Below are 21,947 nucleotides of genomic sequence, written 5' to 3'. Positions count from 1 at the left end.
GGCCGGCACGCACCGCGGTCCTGGCCGCACTCTCACAGCACAGCACGGACACGTGGAGCACACTCAGAACTCACAGAACGGCCGTGCTCTTCATTCCCTGAGATCTCACACATTCCCGGTCGTGTTGCAGGTGTCGCGTGCGTCCCACCAGACACAAGGCACAGAGTCAGTCTCTGTCCCTGCCGCCCCTGGAGCGGCCGGCGGTCATCCTGCAAGTCACCCTAAGCAGCTTTACCAACCGCATTGTTCAAAGATGAGACAAATCAAAACTGCAAATCAAAATTAACAGCCTTTTTAGCACTTCAAAACGCTTACGTGTGGTTGAAGCCTAATAGCCAAAAGAAGCTGCCCGAAAAATATTTTTCCCCGGGCAATGGCACCTCAGAAAAAAGAGGGACGGGCAGAAAGCACACGCTGCTGACTGCGCCGCACACCCGCTGCGGGGCTGGAGCTGCACACTCGCTTCCTGGCTCCAGTGAGCGTGAGCCGGATGAGTGCCCGGCCAACTGGGGCACCTCCTCCACTGCGCAAAACAGCCCCTGTTCCGATCCTCACCCTAAGGCCACCGGCTGAGACAAGGCCCTTCCAGTTCATGGCATTAAGCACAATGGGATTAGGCACAAAAAGCTTCCAAAGAAATCTGCTGTTAATGAATTAAATCATGACTTCAAGCACTTTGATAGCACCCTTGACTTTCACAAGTTTGCAGCCTTTTTATACTCGCATCAAAGCAGAGTTTAGTCTTAATTGGCCTGTCTGACAGCATGCATTGTCCCCTACCGATCTGACCCACAAAGTCTGTTTGTCAAGTACGGCTGGGTAGAACAAGCACCGCTTCGCTTTCCATGCTTCTGGCCATCATTCAGAAGAAAATAATTCTCTATGGAACAACTTTTATTGATCATCTACCTGTACGTCAGAGTACTGAATACACTGCACACCGCGCTACTGAAGGACGACAGCCAGACCTGACCCCGAGGGCGTGCGCACCATTGGGACGGATACCTCTGGAGTCAAAGCTCCACACATACAAGAACCATTTCTTCCATTGGAAAACGCGTCACCCGTATGAAAGGAAAACGTCTGTGCACGAGCTGTCTCGGAGTCCCCAGGACAGAGGTGAGGGCACAACTCCCTCACACTTACCTGCTCCTGGGAGGGAGACGGTGCTGCCTGTGCCAGCAAGCACAAACCAAACCTGCACCGCCTGCTGCCCGTCCTGCCCCACGGCCTCCGAGCTCCCTACCTCTGCTTCCCAACTGCTGGAGTTTCCCTTCTCATTGGATCTGGTGAAAATGCGTGTGCCTCAGTCATTTTTGGTGCTTCTGCACCAGAAGTACACCTGACCAGTCTGAAAACCCATGTGCTGAATAAAAGTGGAGTTGGTCAATACTCTAATCACACCGTATGCGCTACAGAAAACGCCCAGGCTTTGTTTCGGTGGAGCCTTTTGCTTACTGAAGGGAGTTTCGGTGTTTTACAAGACTTCAGCATCTTTTCCCTTTCTGAAACCAAATCCTTCACTTAAAATAGATTGTGTAATCTTCTGGCTGACAGTCCTTAGTAAATGCTGAGGTTAGTCAAAAGCATTACCCACACCAGGGTTTCGTGGGGACACGCAAGACGCGCTCAGCGAGCTTGCTGCCGTGCTGAGTGCCGGCAGAGGGGCCTGCGGGCAGGGGTGCTCCCTCTGCCACGGTCCTTCACACGCAGTTCGTTCAAGATAGAAACACTATTGAGATTTTTCTCTCTTTTTTCTCTCTTGCACTTACAAGCGCCTCTGAGTTTCTCTATCAGATCATGTTGATTAATGCTTTTAAAGTTGGAAGCTAAGACTTTCAGCATTACCGTATTTTCTCCAGCAAAGTTTTTCTAGTTACCCCCAGCTACCTTAAATATGTCTGAAAAAACTGCCCAAATACAGGAAAAAAGCATAATGAAATTGTAAATTCAGTGGATGTGTCCATTAAAATTATTTGTTAGTGATAGTGATCTGGTAAAATCATACATGAAGCCATAAAGCTGCAGTTCAGCGTAAGGGAATGTCTCAAACCCAATTTTGTTTGTACAGTTGTCTTCATGTTGCTCTGTTTTATGACTAATGGTGTAATTTAAAAGGATCTTCAAACAATAAGACCCATTTTTTCCCAGCACGTTAGCAGTACAACCTTGTGACAGGACTTAAGGCCGGGACAGGACTTTGGTAGCGGTGGAGCCGCCAGCGTCCGCAGCCGACGCCAGAGGGAGCGGAGGGAGCGCGGGTCTCGCACAAACACAGCACAAGCACGGCCAGGTGGAGAAATGCCGACTGTCAGCACCTGACGCTTCCCAGTGAACCCTTTTCTCGGTGTTACAGCCAAAACTAGCTCCACAAGTGGCCTCAATCGTATACGTTACCCTGCTTTCTCTTCAAAATATTACAAAGACAGAAAAATCCACCAATTTATATGCATCAGCAGCAACTACAGATTTCTCATCAAGTTTCTAAATATAGCAAGGGCTATTCGTTCTTACTATGATGCATTAATTAGGATAACCCTTATGAAAACACATAGCACAGCACGCATACACAGGAAAAATTCATTCCTGCAGCAGTAAGATGTTAATTTACCTGAGCTTGCTGCTTTGGGACTACTAAATGGCATCATTAGATCCCCAGAAAAAAAAAGATCTCCGACTCTTAGTGGGCTTACTGGGCTTGGTTCTGCATCAGTGCTTCAAAGGAGTCATTTATTTATGCTGCACCAGGAGCACAACTGAGGATGACTTTAAAGCATCTCATTTCCCCCTCTTTGCATTCACAGGAAGAGATTTAAGGCAGTTACTCTGAGCAGTCTTATTTTACTCGTTATGGAAAAGAGATGTACAGAATTAGAACAGCACCGGTGCCCATTTTGTAAGTGTATCCCCAAGTAATTCTCAAAAGAACTGCTATGGCTGATCATTTGCATTGTTTGGGATATTAACCATTAGTTTTAAATCAATACTGTAAGATATGTTGAAATGAAGTGGTTGAACTTTTCCTACAGACACGCAAAGCCTTCTTCAGCCAAACCAACACATCGTTGGCCCAACTCTGGTTATCAGTTTTGGCTAAAGGGGTGGATGAACCATGGAAGTGCAGGAGCAGCCTGGGCTCCAGTCGCAGGAGGAGCATCTCTCAACAGTAACCTCGGACACACTGCTGCCGCACGCCGGGCGTTGGGCAGGGCAGCGCACGAGCCCCCTGGCCGCGGCCAGCCAGCAGGGCTGTGCTTGCCTCCCGTCAGAGGGCAGCAGGCGAGCTCACCTCCAGGGACACCCCAGCACACGCGTAACCCACCTCTTGCCACGGTTTGGCAAGACGGACACATTTACACCGTCTTCTGTGGCCGGACGCCATCTGCCTCTGCCCATGGTGGGAGTCACCAGGGACTGCTGGACGCAGTAGGTGGCCGTTGAGCCCCAGCCCACACCCCTGTTGTCACAGCCACAGCCCGGGGCCAGCGCAGGGCACGGGCAGAGCCAGCGTGTCACCGCCGGCACCGGGCACCCCTCGCACGGCACTGGGAGCGGAGGAGGTGCGGCACGGCAAGTGCCACGCAGTCAGCACCGGCAGGCAGACGGTGATGCGGGGAAGCCTACACAAACCCTTTGCCCATCTCCATAGGTGACAAAACCCGCCCTGTCACCACTCTCCCACCACCCCAAAATACCCGGCAGTCGCCTCTGCTTACCAAAGGCTGCTGTGGTTGCACGGGCTGGAGACCGAGCGCCTGCTGCTGCCCCTGCTGCTGCTGCAACTGAAAGGAGACGGGCATTGAAACCACAGCGACACGACACACGCTCCGCCTCAGGGAACGGCGAGGACGAGCCGCAGGGCTGCTCGCACGGCCGGCCAGCGCGGGACCTGCGCATGCTTACAGCACTGCCCACTGAACGCCATTTGGGGGAGAAGCCCCACAGCTCTCCACTTCCATCGCCAGCCACACCAAGGCTGACAAGGAGCATCGTCAATAGACAAAAAAATACTCGAAAGCTGTTATATTTAGTTTACTACAACATCAAAATATGTAGATTAAATACATTATTGTTCGACAAGAACTGGCACAGATCACTATTGCATTAAAATGAAAACATGAAAATAATTCCAAGCATCAAAGGGCCATTTTAATGTAATTTACTTCCCCTGTGCCAAGCCCTACATATTAAACTGATAAACTGAAACTTACCTCCAAATTAAAAATATATCATCAAACCAGAATACAGGAACTAGGCCAGACAGAAAGCGAGCCCCTCCACTGAATTCTGGTATACAATTTCAGGCCAGCCAGGGGAGAGCACAACCACTGCTTTTCCCTCAGCACGTTCAGCTATGCCATTCTCAAATTTACCTTCTCCAGAGGCACTCTACAGCCCCGAGAAATGAAAGTACTGAATTTTACATGTACATCCAGAGCTCTCTTTTGGAAATCCCAAATGTAAACAATGAATTCCTGCACGTGAGTAAAAGCCGCTCGGGTTTCTAGCACCAGGCTCTGCTGCTGTAGACCTCACCCGGGCGCATGCGTAAGCTGTCGCCCGACACAGGGATGTTTACGCTCCCTCCCCGCGCTGAAACACCCCGGGCCTCGCCACGCTGAGCCCCTCACCTGGAAGAGCCGCTGCTGCCGCATCTGCTGCTGTCTCTGCCGCACCGGCTTTTTCCTGCTGCAGCTGCACCGAGCTCAGGGGCGCGTGCGGCCCCGCGGTCGATGCGCCGTCCAGTCCCCCTCCAACCAGTGAATTTGGCTGCAGAGGCTGATGGCTCAGTCTGATTGGGGAAAAAAATAAGGGATTACACTTCATTTAAAGACAGAGCACAAGTTAGTGCAGGAGTACTCAACTATAAGCTGCGACATTAGACTTCCATACATTTAAGAGATGTTACATTTTACAGGAAGGATGTCTTTCCAAATAGGAATGCTTTGAAAAACATTGTGTAATAGAAGCCGTACCACACTATTGCCCAGTAACTGATGTAGGTAATAACACATTCCTCTCCACAAGAGCAGATCCAAGCGTTCAATTCTTGCTTTATTAGGAAGAGTGATGAGTTCCTACATTTCAAGCAAGAATTCCACATAAGTGCTAAAACATTCTCCCAACCAAAACATCTCATAGCTACATCACTATGTATTTAAAATGGATTATAGAGACTTTTTACTTTCCAAATACTGAAAAAAATCACCAAGCAAGAAATACTTTCTTAGGATGTTATGGGATTAATTAACATCAACAAAGCAGAAAGATATACATGGGGAAAACATGGCAGCTAGCTCGTAATTTAGATTAGCTGCTTAAAACTCAGTAAAGACAAGGCGATCCAGGTTAGCAGCTTTATTCCTAACGCAGGGCACTCTGTAGGTTTTCGTACAAGGCTGGCAGCCAAGTCAAGGCAAAACTTTTGGAATACGTGCAAACATACCCCAGATTGAGCATACTCTTAAGATATCCGGGCTTGCAAGACTTTAAAAGAAGTTAAGGAACCAGTGACACCTGGTAACGTTCATAGTTCTAGAAACACCGATTTCATGAAAAATAACAAGAGTTGATAGAGAATTGCGTAGCTACGTACATGACACCTCCATATTCTGCCTACAACAAACAATTCACGTGCCAGTCATTTAAGTAGACCTGAACTTCGCATTTAAAGGAGATTTTAGTTTTGGGATTAAATTAGAGCTGAAGCAGAGAAAGAATAGCTCTACTCGGTAACAGAGCGCCTCAACATACTCCCGGATAAATTCCATGCGATCAGCGAGACAGGACTGCTGTGCTGACGGGGCAGAGCCCCTGGTGACGGCCAACATCTCCGCACTGCTCAGCGACACGCGCACGGGGGGAGCGCTGCGCTGCACAGATGCTCCGTCACAGCTGCGGTTCGACAGCGCACGCAGAGGTGCATGTTTTGACTGTTTTTTTCCCCACCGCTCCCTCTTTAATTTAAGCCTGTGTTTTTTGAGAGTCACTCTGCTGAACATGTCTATTTGAAGTGGAAATTAAAAGTGATGACATTTCCGATTGACTTAAGAGCAGAGTTGGACTGTTGGTTGGACTGTGCTAGACTGTTAGGAAAAAAATCTGATTCAAGACTGCCATTGGAAACTCTTCCACTCTGTGGACTCTGCAGCACTCCCTTGTACACATTTCTTTCCTGCTTCATCTGCCTTTTGTTTCATTACATTTCTCTACCAGTGAATTTTTTCTGTTTCTCGTAGGCACTGCAACTCAGCCAAACTTCCAAAGTGAAGCCAATTTAGTCTATTCAGGCTTAAGCAAAATTCATTTGTCTATTGCTAGTAAAACAACCATGTTGGTCTCATATTTTCTTGACTATAGTGTCTTTCGTACACCTGGAATATTTATTGTTTAATACCACACACATTTGCATAATATAGATACCATACATGTGAGTGCAGTGAAATAGGGTTCAACAGCTGTCTTTAAACGAATTTTTACATTCTACAAACACACCGGACAACTGTGCTGCACCGTGTGCCAAGACCAACTTGAAATAAAAATTAAAAGAGGGAAAAAGCAGTGGGAAATTGGAAAGAAAGGCATATCTATTGCTAATTAGACCCAGCATTAACCTCATTTTGACTAATACACCGTATTTTAAATAAAGCTTTAGATCTCTAAACAAAGTTGCCTTTCAAATCCCGCGATGTTACCAGCTCCGAGAAGCGCAGAGGCTCACCGCTGAGTGCCTGTCAAAGGCTGGATGTAGGCGGCCGCCTGCTGTTGAATATATCCGCCGGGCTGCTGCTGCATCTGCCGCAGCCGCTCGGCCAGCGCGGGGCTGGGGGGCGCTGCGGGGTACGCGCGGGGGTTGTAGCGGGGGGAGAGCACCACGCCGCCGGGCTGCTGCTGCATCTGCCGCAGCCGCTCGGCCAGCGCGGGGCTGGGGGGCGCTGCGGGGTACGCGCGGGGGTTGTAGCGGGGGGAGAGCACCACGCCGCCGGGCTGCTGCTGCTGCAGAGGCATCCGGGTGCTGTACATCGTGTATCCGTGAGGCATGCTCTGTGCGGAGACCAGACACCAGAGTAACTTCACTGTGCCCGTATTTCAATCAGCTTAACTACACGAGAAAGAGACGGCCTTTACCCGAGGGCCCGCGCCCGACAGCCGGAGGGAAGCCAGCGGGACGCAGTGCTGCAGCCACGCACCGGCCCGGAGTGCCCCACGCTGGCCGTACCCCGCTCCGGCTGTACCCCAATCCCGTTCCGCGCTCAGGCAGCTGCACCGTGGTCAGACGCAGCGGGACAGACGTGCCCCGTGCCACCCGGCCCCGGGAGGCGCTGGCAAGCGCGGGGCTCTGCCCCACAGCTCCACAGCCCCACCGCTCTCTTTTCTCTGTGTCCCCACCCCCCCCCGAGTCCCAAGTACCAGAATGACTGTAACATAATAAAGAGTTACCGGTATCACTCTCTCATCAAAAACTGGCAAAATTTCAGGCTTAACACAGAAGTGTGCTTGCCTTTACCAGCAACAACATCAGGGAAAACTGGGAAGTGACCACATTAAAAAGGTTTATGAGCTACAGCGTGCGGAGCCCACAAGCTTCCTAGAAGGAGGCGTCACCATCACCCTATGCCACAGTCACAAGGCAGGTCCCACGCGCAGAAAAGCAGGCTGGGCGGTAAAGCAGCTCTCTTTAAAGCATTTTTACGCGTGCGCTCCGTGGGAGCAGTGCAGTACCTGTGCTTGCTGTAACCCTGGGTACTGTGGAAGCTGAGACGGGGGTCGAACTTGCGGAGTGAAAATAGCAGCTTGGTCCATGGGCTGAGCCTGAAAGACACGTCGCCCATCAGATATGGCCTCCACACCCCCAACAAGTCCAGCTCTGGGCACAAACCCCACCAAATTGTGTCCTAATGAGTCATGGAGAGACTTGGCCATTTCCTTCAAGACAGCACCGTTGCTCAGTGCCAAACTCCTGAACTGTATTTACTCCCAGGGAGATAGAAGAATTAACTTTGTTTGATTTCTGACATGACTGTAACAGTGCAGCAGTGAAGAAAGAGCCATTTGCTGAACAGAGCTCTTGGAGACCCCCTTTCAAACGGGGCTTTGCAAAGGTTTAGAAAAAAATCTTCAAGCTGTCTTGAAGACAATACCTTAAATTATATAGGAAGCTTAGAGTCAGCGATAATCTCTAGTAAAAAATACAGTTGATACCTTTCCCGGGGTACCTGATCACTAAGCTTTCCCCCGATGAAGCAGGCAAAATGCTGATTAGCAAATTTTATGATGACATACAAAATACCAGTATGATAAATGGGTAACGCACGCATGTCCAGCTCCCAACCAGTAGAGCCTGGAAACACACTCCGTACCTGTGGTCAGCAGATAGCCTAGTTTGTTCATTTCAAATTGCCTCAATATTTATGCCCAATTAATGGCAAATCATTTAAAGATTTCAACTATAACTCCATTAGTATGTTTTGAAGCACCAGAAAAGAGGGAAAATAGACTTAATAGACTTAATTTCAGGACCAAGATTGTAAAAACTGGCGAATGAGAATTTGCCAAGGATACAATCAAGTCTGTGTATTTTTTGTGTGACTGTGATGCTGCACTGCATCATTTTGAAAAACATTCTACTTAAAAAAGCTCAGTGGCAGACACGAGCTGGAAGTGGCGACGCTCCTTCCCTGTAGCTGCCCAGTTCACCACAAAACCAAACAAAAAAACCAAGTCCCCCAACAAAGCCTTTGCCATTTTAATCAGGATATCCTTAAAGAGATGTATTATAATTTAAGGCTAAAACCTGACTTTGGTAACACACTGCAAGCAGCAAGGTTACAATCAGGGCTACCCGGTGGAAAAGAAAATCTCACATGGGATAAAATGCCGAAGCACCATTGGAACTCTCCTTCTTTACCGGCTCCCATCCCTTCAGTGGTAACTGCACCGAACGGTACCGGGTCTGTGAGCACCGCCAGCAGCCCTGCCCGTCCGCTGTCATTTTGGATTGGGTTTAAAAGCACGTGCATCCCCATCAACAGACCTGGGAAACAAGCAGGGCTACCTGCTGCGGATGGGAATCGCTCAGGGAAGCAGTACGGTAGAGAGAAAGTGTTCCAGCTTCAACCCAGCCAGCCCCAAGAGAGACGGACCGCTGGGACCGGGCTGGGTTACCCGCCCCGTGCTCCGGGTCGAGAACAGACGGAAGAGGGCAAGGACAGGCTGCAAAACCAGGGGCAAAGCTACTCCAGGCTGCCACAGGGTTGGCCCACTTCCTTTCTTTTAAAACAGACAAAAAGCCGGAGCTAGCTCGGCTCTGTGCTGCCTACAGGGGCCGCGGAGGCGCAGGCAGGACAGCAGGCAGCTCCGCACCACCAGCTGCGCTAAGGAGGCAGAGGCTACACCAGGGATTTGTTTTAAAAACAAGCCCGTATCTCATGGAAAATGCTGAAAAACAAATTAGGGAGTACAGGAGGTGTGAACAGAGTAACATCTATCAGTCCTGATAAGAGTTGAGGGTAAATTAACTTTATCTGGAGAAACACCTCCCCCGGACAGGGGAGACACGGAACCGCTGAACAGAAGGTACATCGTGCAGACGGGATGCACATAAAACAGACGTCAGCCAAGTACAGCAGGAAGGTACTCGACTGTTTTAAGATTTTTCTTTTTTTAAACAGAGGCAAAAGAAGAGAAACAAAAAAACCCCAGTACTTTCCCTGACCAAACTGCTTCTGAAACTTTTTTGTAAGGTGCCAACCACACAATAGACAAGATGTAACCTGAAGTCACCCAAAGGCGAAATCTAGAGAAACCATGGCTGATTTCTAGAAAAACTGGTGCCTTAAGCTATTCCCCGCCATAATACAAACGCCCCAGTGGGATCCGTGGAGCTGCTCTGCAGAGCGGTGCTCCGTGTGCTACCCTTGTCTTTCTCTCGGTGGCAGCTAACCTGGCGTGCCCAAGAGCAAAATCTGTCCACTCGCGCCCATGCAGTGCAACCGGTGTCCCTGCAGAGCCTGTGGAAGTTGTATCAATGGCAAATGGCCCCAGTTCCATAAGAAAATCCCAAATAAGCAGCTGCATGCTCCTGGCCACCCGCGGTGGGCAGAGAGCCCCAAGCGAGCTTTGCCACAGATCTTCTCGCCTATATTCAAAGCGCAGCCGAGCGGGGGAGCCGGCACGGCGCGGCTCCGGAGCAGCACGCCCGCACCGACGGCGCGTGGCCCAGGCCCAGCAAGCGCCGCACGCAAACCCACCCCGGAAACGTAAGCAAAAAGCTGTTCGTTAGGGAGGGCACAGATCAGCGCAGTCCCGGGCAGCACGCGGCCACCGCGCCAGGTCCCGTGCTGCGAGAGCGAGCGCCGCACTCCTGAGCAGCAGCAGCAGCAGCAGCAGATGTTGATGAATTCAGAGGGACTTCTCCCTCCAGGCAGCATTTAGTAGAGAGTTACCTGAACGTGCAAGCCACTTGCGGCAAGCCAGAGCTGCGCGTGCATGCCACACCAAACCAAAACGAACAAAAACGGGGGAAAAGCCTGAACACTTTTATTCAATGCTGATGCAACGCTACAGTAACAACCACTGTTCCCCTTGCTCTATGCACCTCACACCGAAGCAAAACTTTCTGCTTTTTCCTGTTAAGGTACGTGACCACAGTGTATTTGGAAGGACTTTTCTTTTCTTGGTGGTGCTGGGACTGGCAAAGGCAACTGTAGCAGCCATGGCACTGCAGGCTGACTTTGACCAAAATCTGACCAAATCTGACTTTGAAAGTAGGTAGTGAAACACTACCGCTTATTTAGGTAAGAAGATGATGATGGATTTGAGAGACCTCACTGTATATCTGCTGCATATCTAGGTGTGCCTAATTACCTGCGAATATGGTGGTCTATACCCTGCTCTGACACACTACCAGTACTAACGGGAACGACTGCACATATATAAAATATGGACAACAGGATACGCAGCAAAGCCTTTTTAAAAACACATTTTGCTTTGTCTTTCCAATTAGTGCTTTTAACAATATTGCAGTTTCCCTAAGACAGGACAAAAGCCCTGCAAACCAACTCTGGAACAGCTTCTCTAATTAATATCTGGAAAGCTTTCCAACACAGATATGAGGGATGAAACTTCATGCCACTGTTGTTTTTCCCCAGAAAGCTGAATTCTATGCAACATAATAATTTAACGGGTAAGTGTCAGCTGGTACTTGGTTTGGAAATAACAAAACATGGTTCTTCTAATCACTGCACACCCTGCCATAGCTCAGGAACAGACCACCAGGCTGTACACTGTCATGCTCAGGTGGGACAAGAAGTACTTTGGTATTTTGGAACCCACGGCTCAGGCGGGGCCAGGGGAGCCGACCCCCACTGCCCGAGCTGAGCGGCACGACCGCGTCCCACCGCAGCGGGAAGAGGCCCACGCCAGGAACAGCTCCAAGTGCTGCCTGGGGAGCACTGGTGGCCAAGAAGGACATGCGGTCCACCCCTTACCCCTCATCTGACACAGCAGCCACCCCCCCGCCTGCCACAGCGGAGAGGAGCAGACCCAGGCGCTGGCGGGGAGACGAGGGCAGAACGGGACCACGCCAGCCCCGCTGAGACGGACGTGGCATCGGACACACCTCCCAGTCCCTCTAACCATTCACAGCGAGAAACACAACAGCAGAGGGGAAAATCGATCAATGATGCAGTTGTTGGAAATATCTGCAAGAAAACAATATTGTGTGTGTGCAAGTGTTTCACAGCCTTCCACATGCAGCCACTGCGCTACCGAGGTGGGTGGAGTGCCAAAGCGTACCATTCTCATCAAAAGCCAAAAAAAAAGAGCGCAGCCTATGTGTTGGAAGAAATGCATGTTTGTGCGAAAGAAAAAATACAGAGAAGTTCACAGTCTCAGAGCGGTTACCATTACGTTGTCAAAGCCATCCTGAAGGGATACAGCAGTGCTACAGACATCCTAAGGGAAAAGGACAGGCGAGAAAATAGCAAACAATACAAAAAATAGTCACAATTAGGCTTGGATTGTTAGTGAAGCAGTGCAGCACCTTTACAGAGCTCACCTGAATGTACTCAAAGAATGCTGGTGTTTAGGAACACTGACATGGTCCTTTTAGGTGTTTTTTATGCTAATAAACCTCAATACTTTTATGAAATTTATGAGCAGAAACTCTAACATGGAAAGGACTCCTGAGCATCCACAGGAGCCTATTAATTCTAGACATAACTGAACATTTTTTTATACAAGTCATATAAGTCATTATATACAAGTCATTAAAGACTTTGCCCCACAGCTATTTGTTTTCAAGAGCAGAGCGTGTATGGCACAGCACTAAAGAGCAGAGTCCTCCTGGACCGATCCTACAGAGCTCTCCACACCCGTGCAGTGATTTCGAGCCGAGCAGGCAATTTCATTCTGCAGCTGCAGAAACATAAAAACCAAAGAAGAAACCTTCCTTATTTAAGCTCTACCTAACAACATGCACCACCCCATTGCAATGCTTCCAAATCACCTTATTCCTAAATTTTCAAGCACTGCTTTCAGTCTCATACACTATCATGGCTTTTCCTACCCAAACCCGGCACTGCGGGGGAACTACCCCGGGTTCCCCAAGGCGCGTTTCCCAACTGGAGCGCGCGGCACACAGGCAGGAGCCCCGCTGAGGCAGCACGGCGCCAGGCAACACGCGAAGCCCAGTGCCACTGGGACCCCAGAGGGTCTCCCTGACGCCAGCAGTGCCAGCACCCGCTGAGACAACAAGGGGAGCCGGCAGCGCGCCCGGGTGAACTGTCCGTTCGTTTCATCACAGCCAAAGTTTTCAAGTATCGGGATGAATAAATCCCCCCGAACGCCCAGCGAGGCACAGTACCAGAACCAGACGGGAGCAGTGTGTCCATCTGGGGTGCTCCCCGGCACACCACAGAGCACCGGGCTGTGCGTGCCACTGTGTGGGAGCAACTGGGAAACGAAGGCTGTGCTGGATGGCTCTGGTTTGACTTGGTTTACAGCAGTTTCATTGTCAGCAATTACTGACGCATTGCAGAAATAAACTCATGGCTGATACAGACCCATTGACTGACAAACACCCAGCGCGTGTCGTACGTTTGCTGAAACACGCAGCTGAGCCTTCCCTGCTGAATTTTAGTGCAACTTTTATATTGTAAAAGTTTGATCCAAATGTTGTGAAAAAGTTCATCGCAGACACCTTATTAATCTTATTTAGGCATGGATTCGTGCCTTCATGGTAAGTTTATTCTTCTTACTGACAACCTGCCTATGCAGCACTTTGGAGCAGAAGTTGACCCTTGTTCTTAACACCTCAGATACTGTCCTTGTTTGAAAGCAAACGGGAAATGCAACATCTTTTGTCTTCTCAATGTGACAGTGTTAAATAACAGCATTTCTGAAATGTGAGAACAATGTGTTATTTTAGATCTTCAATTATTACTGTTTGATCCACCTAGCCAGAAGTAGTGATCATCACTTGTTTAGTCAAGGCTCTTATTTAAGCTTGTGTTCTCTCATAGTAATTGAAAGCCAGTTGGACTAACGCTAAAATAGTGAGATATTGCCTAACGTAAGAAATCCTACAGGGTTTCTAGTAAATAGGAAGCAATGGCTCACTGCAGAGCCCAGTGCCCTCACATTTAGGGTACCTGTTCCTTAACACCTCGTAGTGCCTACAGGACACCAACGAGGGATCCAATAGCCACTGATATTATAAAACTATTGTAGCCCATCAACAATTTAAGCACTATAGAGAGCTTTGCATGCATCACATCAGAGAGACTGAAAGAGGGATGAGAAGGATAATGAGGGAGCTGTAACAAAACAGAGACAGCATGGGAGGAATCGTGAGGCTACTTGCTGAACATTTGCACTATTCTGAGCAAAGAGGTCACATCACAGAGTTTGAAGTCAAGACAGCATAAAGGCAATGCAATATATACTGCCATGAGGGTAAGAACAGGTACAGAAGGACTATAAAATAAAGGTAAGAGGTTATTGTTTTTACCACCAACGCTGTACACATATCGCTGGTTATCTGGGATCCAAACCCCGACTTTCTATTCCTACACTGTCAGTTGAAAGCAGCCTGTCTGCAGCTGTATTCTGAACGCTAGCTCGGGCTCCGAAGGGGGTTGCGCAATAGCTGTGTGCAGTCTGGCACACAGCAGCAGCACTCTGCAAAAATGTTAGGAGAAGAAACACCAGCTATTTCTGGAGAACATGGGCGTCTGTGTGCACACGTGTATAGAAATGCCTCCTGCCAGACTTCCTATTTTTTTTACTGTGAAGAGCATTGCTGTGCCTCTGCTGCTTACTTGCAGTTTGGTGGTACACAGCACCACGCAATTCCACTACGAAAGCCTGTGTGACACAACAGGGAACAAGAGTATCATCGAGTAGCAGAAGCAAAACCTGATTTTATGAAACCCAGGAAAAATCGAAGGGGCTACGAGACCAAAGGGCAACTGGAGTTTAAAAGCAGATGGTCCCGGTTAAGCAATATTTGGGGAATTATTGCAATTGTAAATATCAGCTGGCTCTCCGCTCCGTAATCCTACGCAGGGCACGCAGCCCCAGAGGGAGGCAAAACCACCGTGGTGCTCTGCAGAGCTGGGGGTTTGGACAAACCTGTTGGAGAGACCGTGACTGTGCTTGCTGCCTGAGGAGCCGCTGCTGCTGCTGCTCTTGCTGCAGGAGTTTCATCTGGAGCAACTGCTGCTGAGGCGTGATTGCGTGGAGCGAGGGGGGCTGCATCATGGTGCCAGAGCGCCGCTGCAGCATGTTCGACAGGGCTTGCTTCGTATTGGTTGGAACAAAGGAGCCTGTCGGATCCAGCCTGGAACCACCTAAAAACCACCCAAAACACAAATGCGTTCATGCCTTCCGTAAGAGCGTTGTTGGTGCAGATCACTGCTAATTCATCAGCTGCTCTTTGGTTAGCTCTACAATAACGATGATAAACTTATCTCTGTAAAGGCAAACAGTGAACTGGATTAAACGCAATTACTGGCCTAATGTATCTGTATGTCAGACTTAGAAAGGTAGTCTTACATATTTGTTTTTAAAATGAGCATTTCCTTAAACTTTTTAGCCACTGTCTCGTATACTCCGAAGACTTTTACACACTTAAAATACAGATCTACTTGTGTTTGGAGCTTCAGAAAAAAATATTTAACATTTACAACTGGAATGAAACTTCTAAACTTCGCCTGCATAATATCCGAGAAGAACACAATAGTATTTCTCAAAACATTGTAAGCTGCTGCCCCCTAGAGCAAGTAGAATACCTGCGTTAAACTGAGTACGCATTAACTGGAAGAAACAAAACAATTCTACAAAAAAATTCAGCACATATCACAAATGCTGAAAAAAAAGTGAGCCCATGGATTTATTTATTCCATCTAGCAGATGTTAAATTAACCACCATGGTTCTGGGTATGAATCGTGGAAGAAATAACCCAAAGGGCATTTGTTCCTTTTAATCATCCCTCTCTTATTTAACTCCTCATTGAACTTCTACCAGCTTTCTTATACGATCACCACAAATCCCAGAGTAGGGAATTTTTGCTTATCTACCAAAAAATGTTCATAGCTTAATAGAGACGGACCTACAACTGCCAATAGAAAGCCCTTCAAAAAAAAAGGGGCAACTAAAGGAACAAAATAAATGACATCAGCAGACACAACCTGCTTCAGGGAAAGTTAGAAACAAAACGTGGTTATAAGAAGTCAAGTTTTATCATACATCAGATAACAAAGCCCCACACCCGTGAATTCAAAGCCCGCACGTACCTGGTGGGAGGGGCTGGTTCTGCACAAAGAAGCCGGGCTGCTGCGGCTGTCCCATGATGTTGTAACCCCACAAGGCAGACTGAGGATGGTGCATCATTTGAGAGGAAATTGGTGAATAAGTGGGAGGCACTCTATATAAGTTATTCTGTAGATATTCCTGAAAATATACAGGAAAAGTGAATGTTACTGACATTCATACCTTACTAACTCATAAATAATGCCAATTTTCCTACTAAATTATTAAAGGACAGAGACAGGTCCCATTGTCGTTTGCAATGATGTAAAAAATAGATTAAGTCTCAGGCTGCCCACAGGTAATTAACAATAACAACTTCACACACACACCATCCATTTTTACCTTATTAGCAAGTTTTTTCTTCAGGCTATGATTAGGCATAGCACAAGGACAGCTTACTGTATCAGGGTTTAACTAACAGGAGAAATTTAACTGAAACGTCCAAAAGGCCAGAAAAGGATCTTAAAATTACAGCTACGTAAAACACAACACACTGAGAATCCAGCTGGATGCTGACAGAATACTATCACGTCTACAATATGTACGACTACACTGGCAGCTGCGTGAAGAGCATGTAAACGCGCAGAATGCTGCTGCTGCAAATGTACATTATTATGTGGGTGGTGCCAGGCATGTGTTTCAAGCCCTTGCTCTAAGGGTTCTTCAGCTGAGGAACCCACATCTCAAAAGCCATTAAAACCAAAAGGGAAAGTTCTCAGAAACCAGAACAAACCACACAGTAAAACAGTTTATCTATGTGAAAGAGCTTCTTTCAAATTGGTTTCCGTTCGAATGGGACCTGGATTTCACCAACATGTTTGCTCTCAACAGAATTTGAACAGGAGGAATTTTAGAAATTGATACAAACAGTAACAGCTGTACTTTACACCAAACAACAGAACGCATATATGGAACCCCAAATAATATTTAGCGAGTAACATCCGGTCTAGCATATTTTATATAGCACGTGAGGACCTAAGCACAGTACATCGCCCTACACTGAGGTCTACTGGATAGAAATCCACCCTCCCTCTGACATCTCCATTCATTCCCTTCATTGGGACCCGCTCCTCCTTCTGAAGGCAGCTGAGACTGCGCCCTGCAACATCGCACGCTTCGCCGAGATACCGCGAGCTTTGTACAGGGCACCAACTACTCACATCAGGCCTTGAGCTTGACTTTGACTTTCGCTTCCTGCCTTTCGTCTTCTTCTCATCGTCCGTGGCAAGTTTTCCCTGATCCGAGAGCTCTCCTGGCTTTCTTTCTGGTTCCTGAGAGACAGGTGTGGTGGGCTCTTCCTCCTCCTCCTCTGGAGGAAGGGGCAAGGGCTCGAGGTAGTAACTCCGTGGCTTGGGTTTGGTGTGCGTGTGGTACAGGAGGAGATGCTGCTGCTCCTCGTATTTTATCACCTTCCTGTCGACACGAACTGTACCAAACCATGCCCAGGAGAGAGGAGCAGGATTTTTGTGACCTTCAAATAAATCCCAAGGGGACACCTTTTGTTTTGTTGAAACCTGAAGACCCTGTTTCAGGATAAAAGTTAGTATTTTAAGGAAATTGAACACTAAGAGCAGACTACTTGCTTTCGTACATCATTATTTGAGTCATAAAAATCCAGTAAGGCTTTTTTCGTCTCCACAAACTGTACCAAACGCGCACTGGTGGGACTTAAACCTCTACCCAAGGCTGCCACTAGATAAAAGCAATTATATTTTTATAGTACCATTTGCTTACAGCTTTGCTAGAAATCTCAAGTTTCATCTACCATATTTCGTAGGAAAAGTCAAATATTTATCAAAAATTGCTAATCTGAGAACACCCTTGCCAAGAGTCTACATATTCAAATAAGGGGAGAAAGCCTAAGCACTATGTCACAAACAAATGCCTACCTAGTCTGCAGAATAAAGCGCTCTATCCTAAGCTCTACCCTTCTCTTTTAAATAAATTATTCTAAAAAAATTATGCATCCCTCGGTATTCCCAAAAATCTAAAACAACTAATACCCTTTCCCCCTGGCTTTTTTCCCCCTGGCTTTTGTAAGCAGGATCACCCTCCATCTTCCAGCCAGCAAGCAACATGTCAAAAGGCTCCCAGGTCAAACGAGCTCTCAAATGTAGGATTCTGCTTGAAAAACAAATACTTTTGTAAGAGTTTCTGCTGTTCAACTCCAAGTCAAATGTAATTTCCTTTTTGGCAACTTTTGTGGAGTTGGCTGACATCAGTCAAGACCCCATGTTGCAAAATCGAGCAAGCTTATGTCAACACCGATCCCATTAGCAGTTACAAATTGACCGTGCACTCTGCGGATTTAAGAAGGAAGGGCACGCAGCACACGTGATGACTGAATTTTAAACAAATCAGAAAGCGAAAGGTTACCCAAAGTTTTGAATTTGTATGAGTGGCATAAAACTGTTTCCATTAAAGAGGTATATCTATCTAAAGCTCTGAGAGTATCTGCAAGGAGGAGTGGACCGTCAGGGAGAAGAGGCTGGAAGCACTGCCGGTGCTGCTGCAGGGTGGTGACGCCGGCGCACGGTCCAAGGCACTGCAGGCTGCTCGAACCGGTCCGCTGGGGTTGAACTACTCCCCCCGGGCCTCTCTAAACCCACTCCAGGCTTCACCCTCAGCCTGAGAATTTTCACATGGATCATGCAAACCAAAACGTGCAAGAATATTTGGAATAGAAATACATTAGACACCAAAAAATGGTCTGTCCTTCGCAAGGATTTTTAAAGGTATTATTCCACACGCCCAGCATTCCTCACTTGCAGCATCACTGCTCACGGAACGCCGAGCTGCATGGCTGTGGCTGCAGCTTTAGCAAGGACAGAGAGCGCAGTAGAAAGCTGTGTTACAGCAGATGTACAATGCTTCTATGGTACTGCACACACACCAGGTACTGTAAAAGCTGTACCCGTTTGCTTGAATTTCCTACGCTTCAAAAATCATGGAAAACTGAGATGAAAGCAACCATTTACTCTTGCCTGTTTCTTATCAATGGAGTCAAATCCTGCGATTTTGTTCCCCTTGGTGTCGATCAAGGATCCCATTGGCTCACAAGTGATAATATCACACGTCTGCTTTGGCAACGGGAGCAGCTGGCGAACCTTGTCGATGCTGTCTGACCGCTTGTCTCCCAGCTCTTTCTACAGAATAAATACATCCGTCAACCAGACAGAAAGGGGGGGGGGGAGGAAGAGAAACATCGTACTGCTTTCACTATTAGAAAATGTCCAGTTTCTGGGTGAATCACTTCCTTCTATTTTTACTAAATTTAAACAGGTGGCTTTGCAAGACTTTTTTGTTTTGTTTCTTTAAGAACGTAAGCTGTCTTTTCCTCTGTTGTTTGAACAGAATGCAGAAAATACATAATGCAAATTAAATACAAATTTAGCATCTCAAACATGAATAAAAGTGATTAAGTGTCTTGCAGGGGCGCTAACTGCAATTTAATACGAAGAAAATATTAGAAGTCTGTCCTCCCAGCCCCACATTCCTGTATTTTTATCTTCTTCTTTTCCTCCTTGCTATCCCTAGTGCTGTTTCAGTCCCTCCTCTTTTTCCAAGAGGCCCTCCCAGAACTAGAAATGACAGGATTAAAAGACAAGCACATAACGCTAATCAAAAGAAATGCTGAAAATGACAAGACGTAACACTTACTTTTAATTTTTTCACTAAATTCATGTAAGCCCTTTTGTTTTCCTCAGGCCCTCCTTGGGAAGCATTTGACAAGTCCGAGGCAAGCGTCCCGTTGATGAGGACGCCCAGCATATCGAGCACAGTCGTGAACAACTCGCTGAGAGTAAAGACAAGCATTACCCTGAGGAATTACCGATTGCCAAGAGAGCCAGGGACAGATATTCCTGGCGAAGGCCACAAAGGCAGCTCTTTAGACAAGCTGGGGTTTTCGGGGTTCTCTGCATACACACACTTCCTGGCGTGCACGCGTGCAGGGGGTCTGCCGAGACGTACACACAAACCTTATTATAAACCCCAGCTGAGAGCTACGGACAGCACAAACTGCTAGCAGAGAGTCGGGAGGAATGACAGGCCCCCGCTCAGGAAAGCGCTCAGGAACCACTTGTTCGGGAAGAGTGTAAATAGTGGCTCCAGTGCCTTCCAACATCGAGGCGCTCCCCAGCGAGGCCAGCACTGAGCAGGCAAGCTGCACTCAAGCAGTACCAGGATAATAGTAAGAAGAAGATAACAATAACATACGCGCAATCTAAACTTAAAAGCACTAAGGACATGAATTAGCTTGTTTAAATAGCGTGGACGTACTTGTTGGTCTGCATATCAACGGTTCCTGAAGTGATTATCTGGAGGAGCAGCAGTGCCCAGTCCGTGGTCCACTGGGTACTCCTCTGCACAGTGTCAAACATGCCCCCTACCTGCAAAACACCACAGCGGATACACCGACGGCACAGAGGCACGCTTCCCTTATCACAGGGATTACTTCTGAATAAAACTGCTATCCAGTCCCACGAGCTCTTCTATGCTGAATGCCATCTTGAATGCTGACTTTAAATAACTTCTCCTCCCCACCCCGCGCTCCCAGCAAAAAGCTCCTCCTAAGAAGGAACTATAAAAAAGCAAAATATTATTACATTTCTCCTTCAGTTTCGTATTTTCACTTTCATGTTTGATGCAACAAACTGAAGTCCGTGAAAAAAATTTCAGAACTGAAAAGGTGTTGAACCTTATAGTAATCACCTTCCTCCCACACCCGTAATCAGACAATAATGTCCAGTGCAAAGAGAAAAGATCTGAAGAGCAATATAGCATTGACTGACAATTAAAACTGCCAGATGATATATTTTACTCTATGAATAACTTTGCACTATTTCTACCAGTATAGTATGATACTGTAAAATATGCCTTGGCTTTGGGAAGGAGCTGTTTTTCCAAAACTCAACCTTCAAAGGACCGAACTGCAATAACACAAGACACCTGCTCAGGTTGGAAGCCTGATTACCAAATGGGCAGATGAGAGTCCAAACCCCAAATTTTAAAGGTACAACACTTCTAGCTAACGAAAGCACAGCTGGCTCAAGTCCCCTCGGCCTGAGCCAGTGGCAGCGTAAGGCTGTGGTTACCCCTCTGGTTGCACAACTGCATCTAAGCAGCTTCCAAAGAAATGGGAACAGAGCAACGCTGCAGTGTTACTGCTGCCTCGGTCCTCCCTCGTTTGGCCTCTCATGTAGCCTCCACACATCCACGCACTGTGCTAAACGAGCCGCAGCGGCCCCGACGGCTGTTACAGAGGTTTCAAGAGATGTGGGACGTTCGAGAACTTGATGGAAACTTTCTAAGTAAGTTGATTACTACATGTATCCAAGGAGCAGCAACTGAAGTTGCGCATGTAGTTAAATAGCCAAATGTTACACTCCCCAAGAGCTCTGCAAGTCTCAACCATATTGACTGCCTAATTGCATAAAATCCTCACTTGTTACATGGGGATAAACCATCAGTGGACAACAGCTCTGAATGCCCACAAAAAGATGATACATTTCTGAAGTTCCAGGCACACTGAAAGGAAAAAAGCAGCACAAAAATAAGGCATGAATAAGGTATAGGCTGTGCTTCCTATTCATTTTATGTCCAAACGTTAAGGCCAGGGGGCATCAGCTGAAACAAGAGAGATGGGAAGAGCAGAGATGAATGCCAATGGAGCAGAGACCCCTCAGCGTCAGGGCAGAGGGGACACTAACAGCCCTCGCTGGCCCTGGCCAGCCCCACCTGGGGCTACCCCCACCCCTGGCCCAGGAGCCCCAAAAGTCAGAAGCCTCAGCCTGTCCCCACGGCCCTGCCTGGCCATGCCAGGGCTGCGTCTGACCGTGGCTCCCCTCTCCGGGCCTGACCCTGAGCCCCCTGCCGCGGGCTGACCTCCTGGCGTGGCCTCAGCCCGTCCCCATCCCAGTGGTGGTGCCTGCTGCCCAGGGCTGGGGGTTGCCAGCTCCCGGGGAGACCCGGCTCCTGCAGTGCCTCTTACTCCTGACCACCTACTCCGGAGTACCTGCTACATCTTTTCATAACATCAGGATAACCACATAAGTTCTTCTTACCAAGTTAAGACGAAGTTGCAGGGCTTCGTGCATCATTTGCCTAGCTTTAACATCGTCCTGGTACCGCT

General features: G+C 47.9%; 1 protein-coding gene across 1 annotated transcript in view; it reads right to left on the bottom strand.

Annotated features, from left to right (window-relative positions):
- The window catches only part of MED12L (mediator complex subunit 12-like), a 138,738-nt gene that overhangs the window by 893 nt on the left and 115,898 nt on the right, over positions 1 to 21,947 (bottom strand). Inside the window, 14 exon segments of the mRNA XM_009884389.1 lie at positions 1,147 to 1,149; positions 3,717 to 3,782; positions 4,632 to 4,679; positions 4,681 to 4,792; positions 6,722 to 6,885; positions 6,979 to 7,044; positions 7,723 to 7,812; positions 14,635 to 14,852; positions 15,799 to 15,955; positions 16,975 to 17,337; positions 18,799 to 18,960; positions 19,475 to 19,610; positions 20,096 to 20,205; positions 21,880 to 21,947. The exon segment at positions 21,880 to 21,947 is cut by the window's right edge and continues 22 nt beyond it. Coding sequence (XP_009882691.1) covers positions 1,147 to 1,149; positions 3,717 to 3,782; positions 4,632 to 4,679; positions 4,681 to 4,792; positions 6,722 to 6,885; positions 6,979 to 7,044; positions 7,723 to 7,812; positions 14,635 to 14,852; positions 15,799 to 15,955; positions 16,975 to 17,337; positions 18,799 to 18,960; positions 19,475 to 19,610; positions 20,096 to 20,205; positions 21,880 to 21,947 — 1,763 coding nt within the window.

Source organism: Charadrius vociferus, unplaced genomic scaffold, assembly GCF_000708025.1.
Source record: "Charadrius vociferus isolate BGI_N301 unplaced genomic scaffold, ASM70802v2 scaffold104, whole genome shotgun sequence".
Lineage (NCBI taxonomy): Eukaryota > Metazoa > Chordata > Aves > Charadriiformes > Charadriidae > Charadrius > Charadrius vociferus.
The sequence above is the reverse complement of the archived record's forward strand: the minus strand, read 5'-3'. Positions and strand labels throughout refer to the sequence as shown.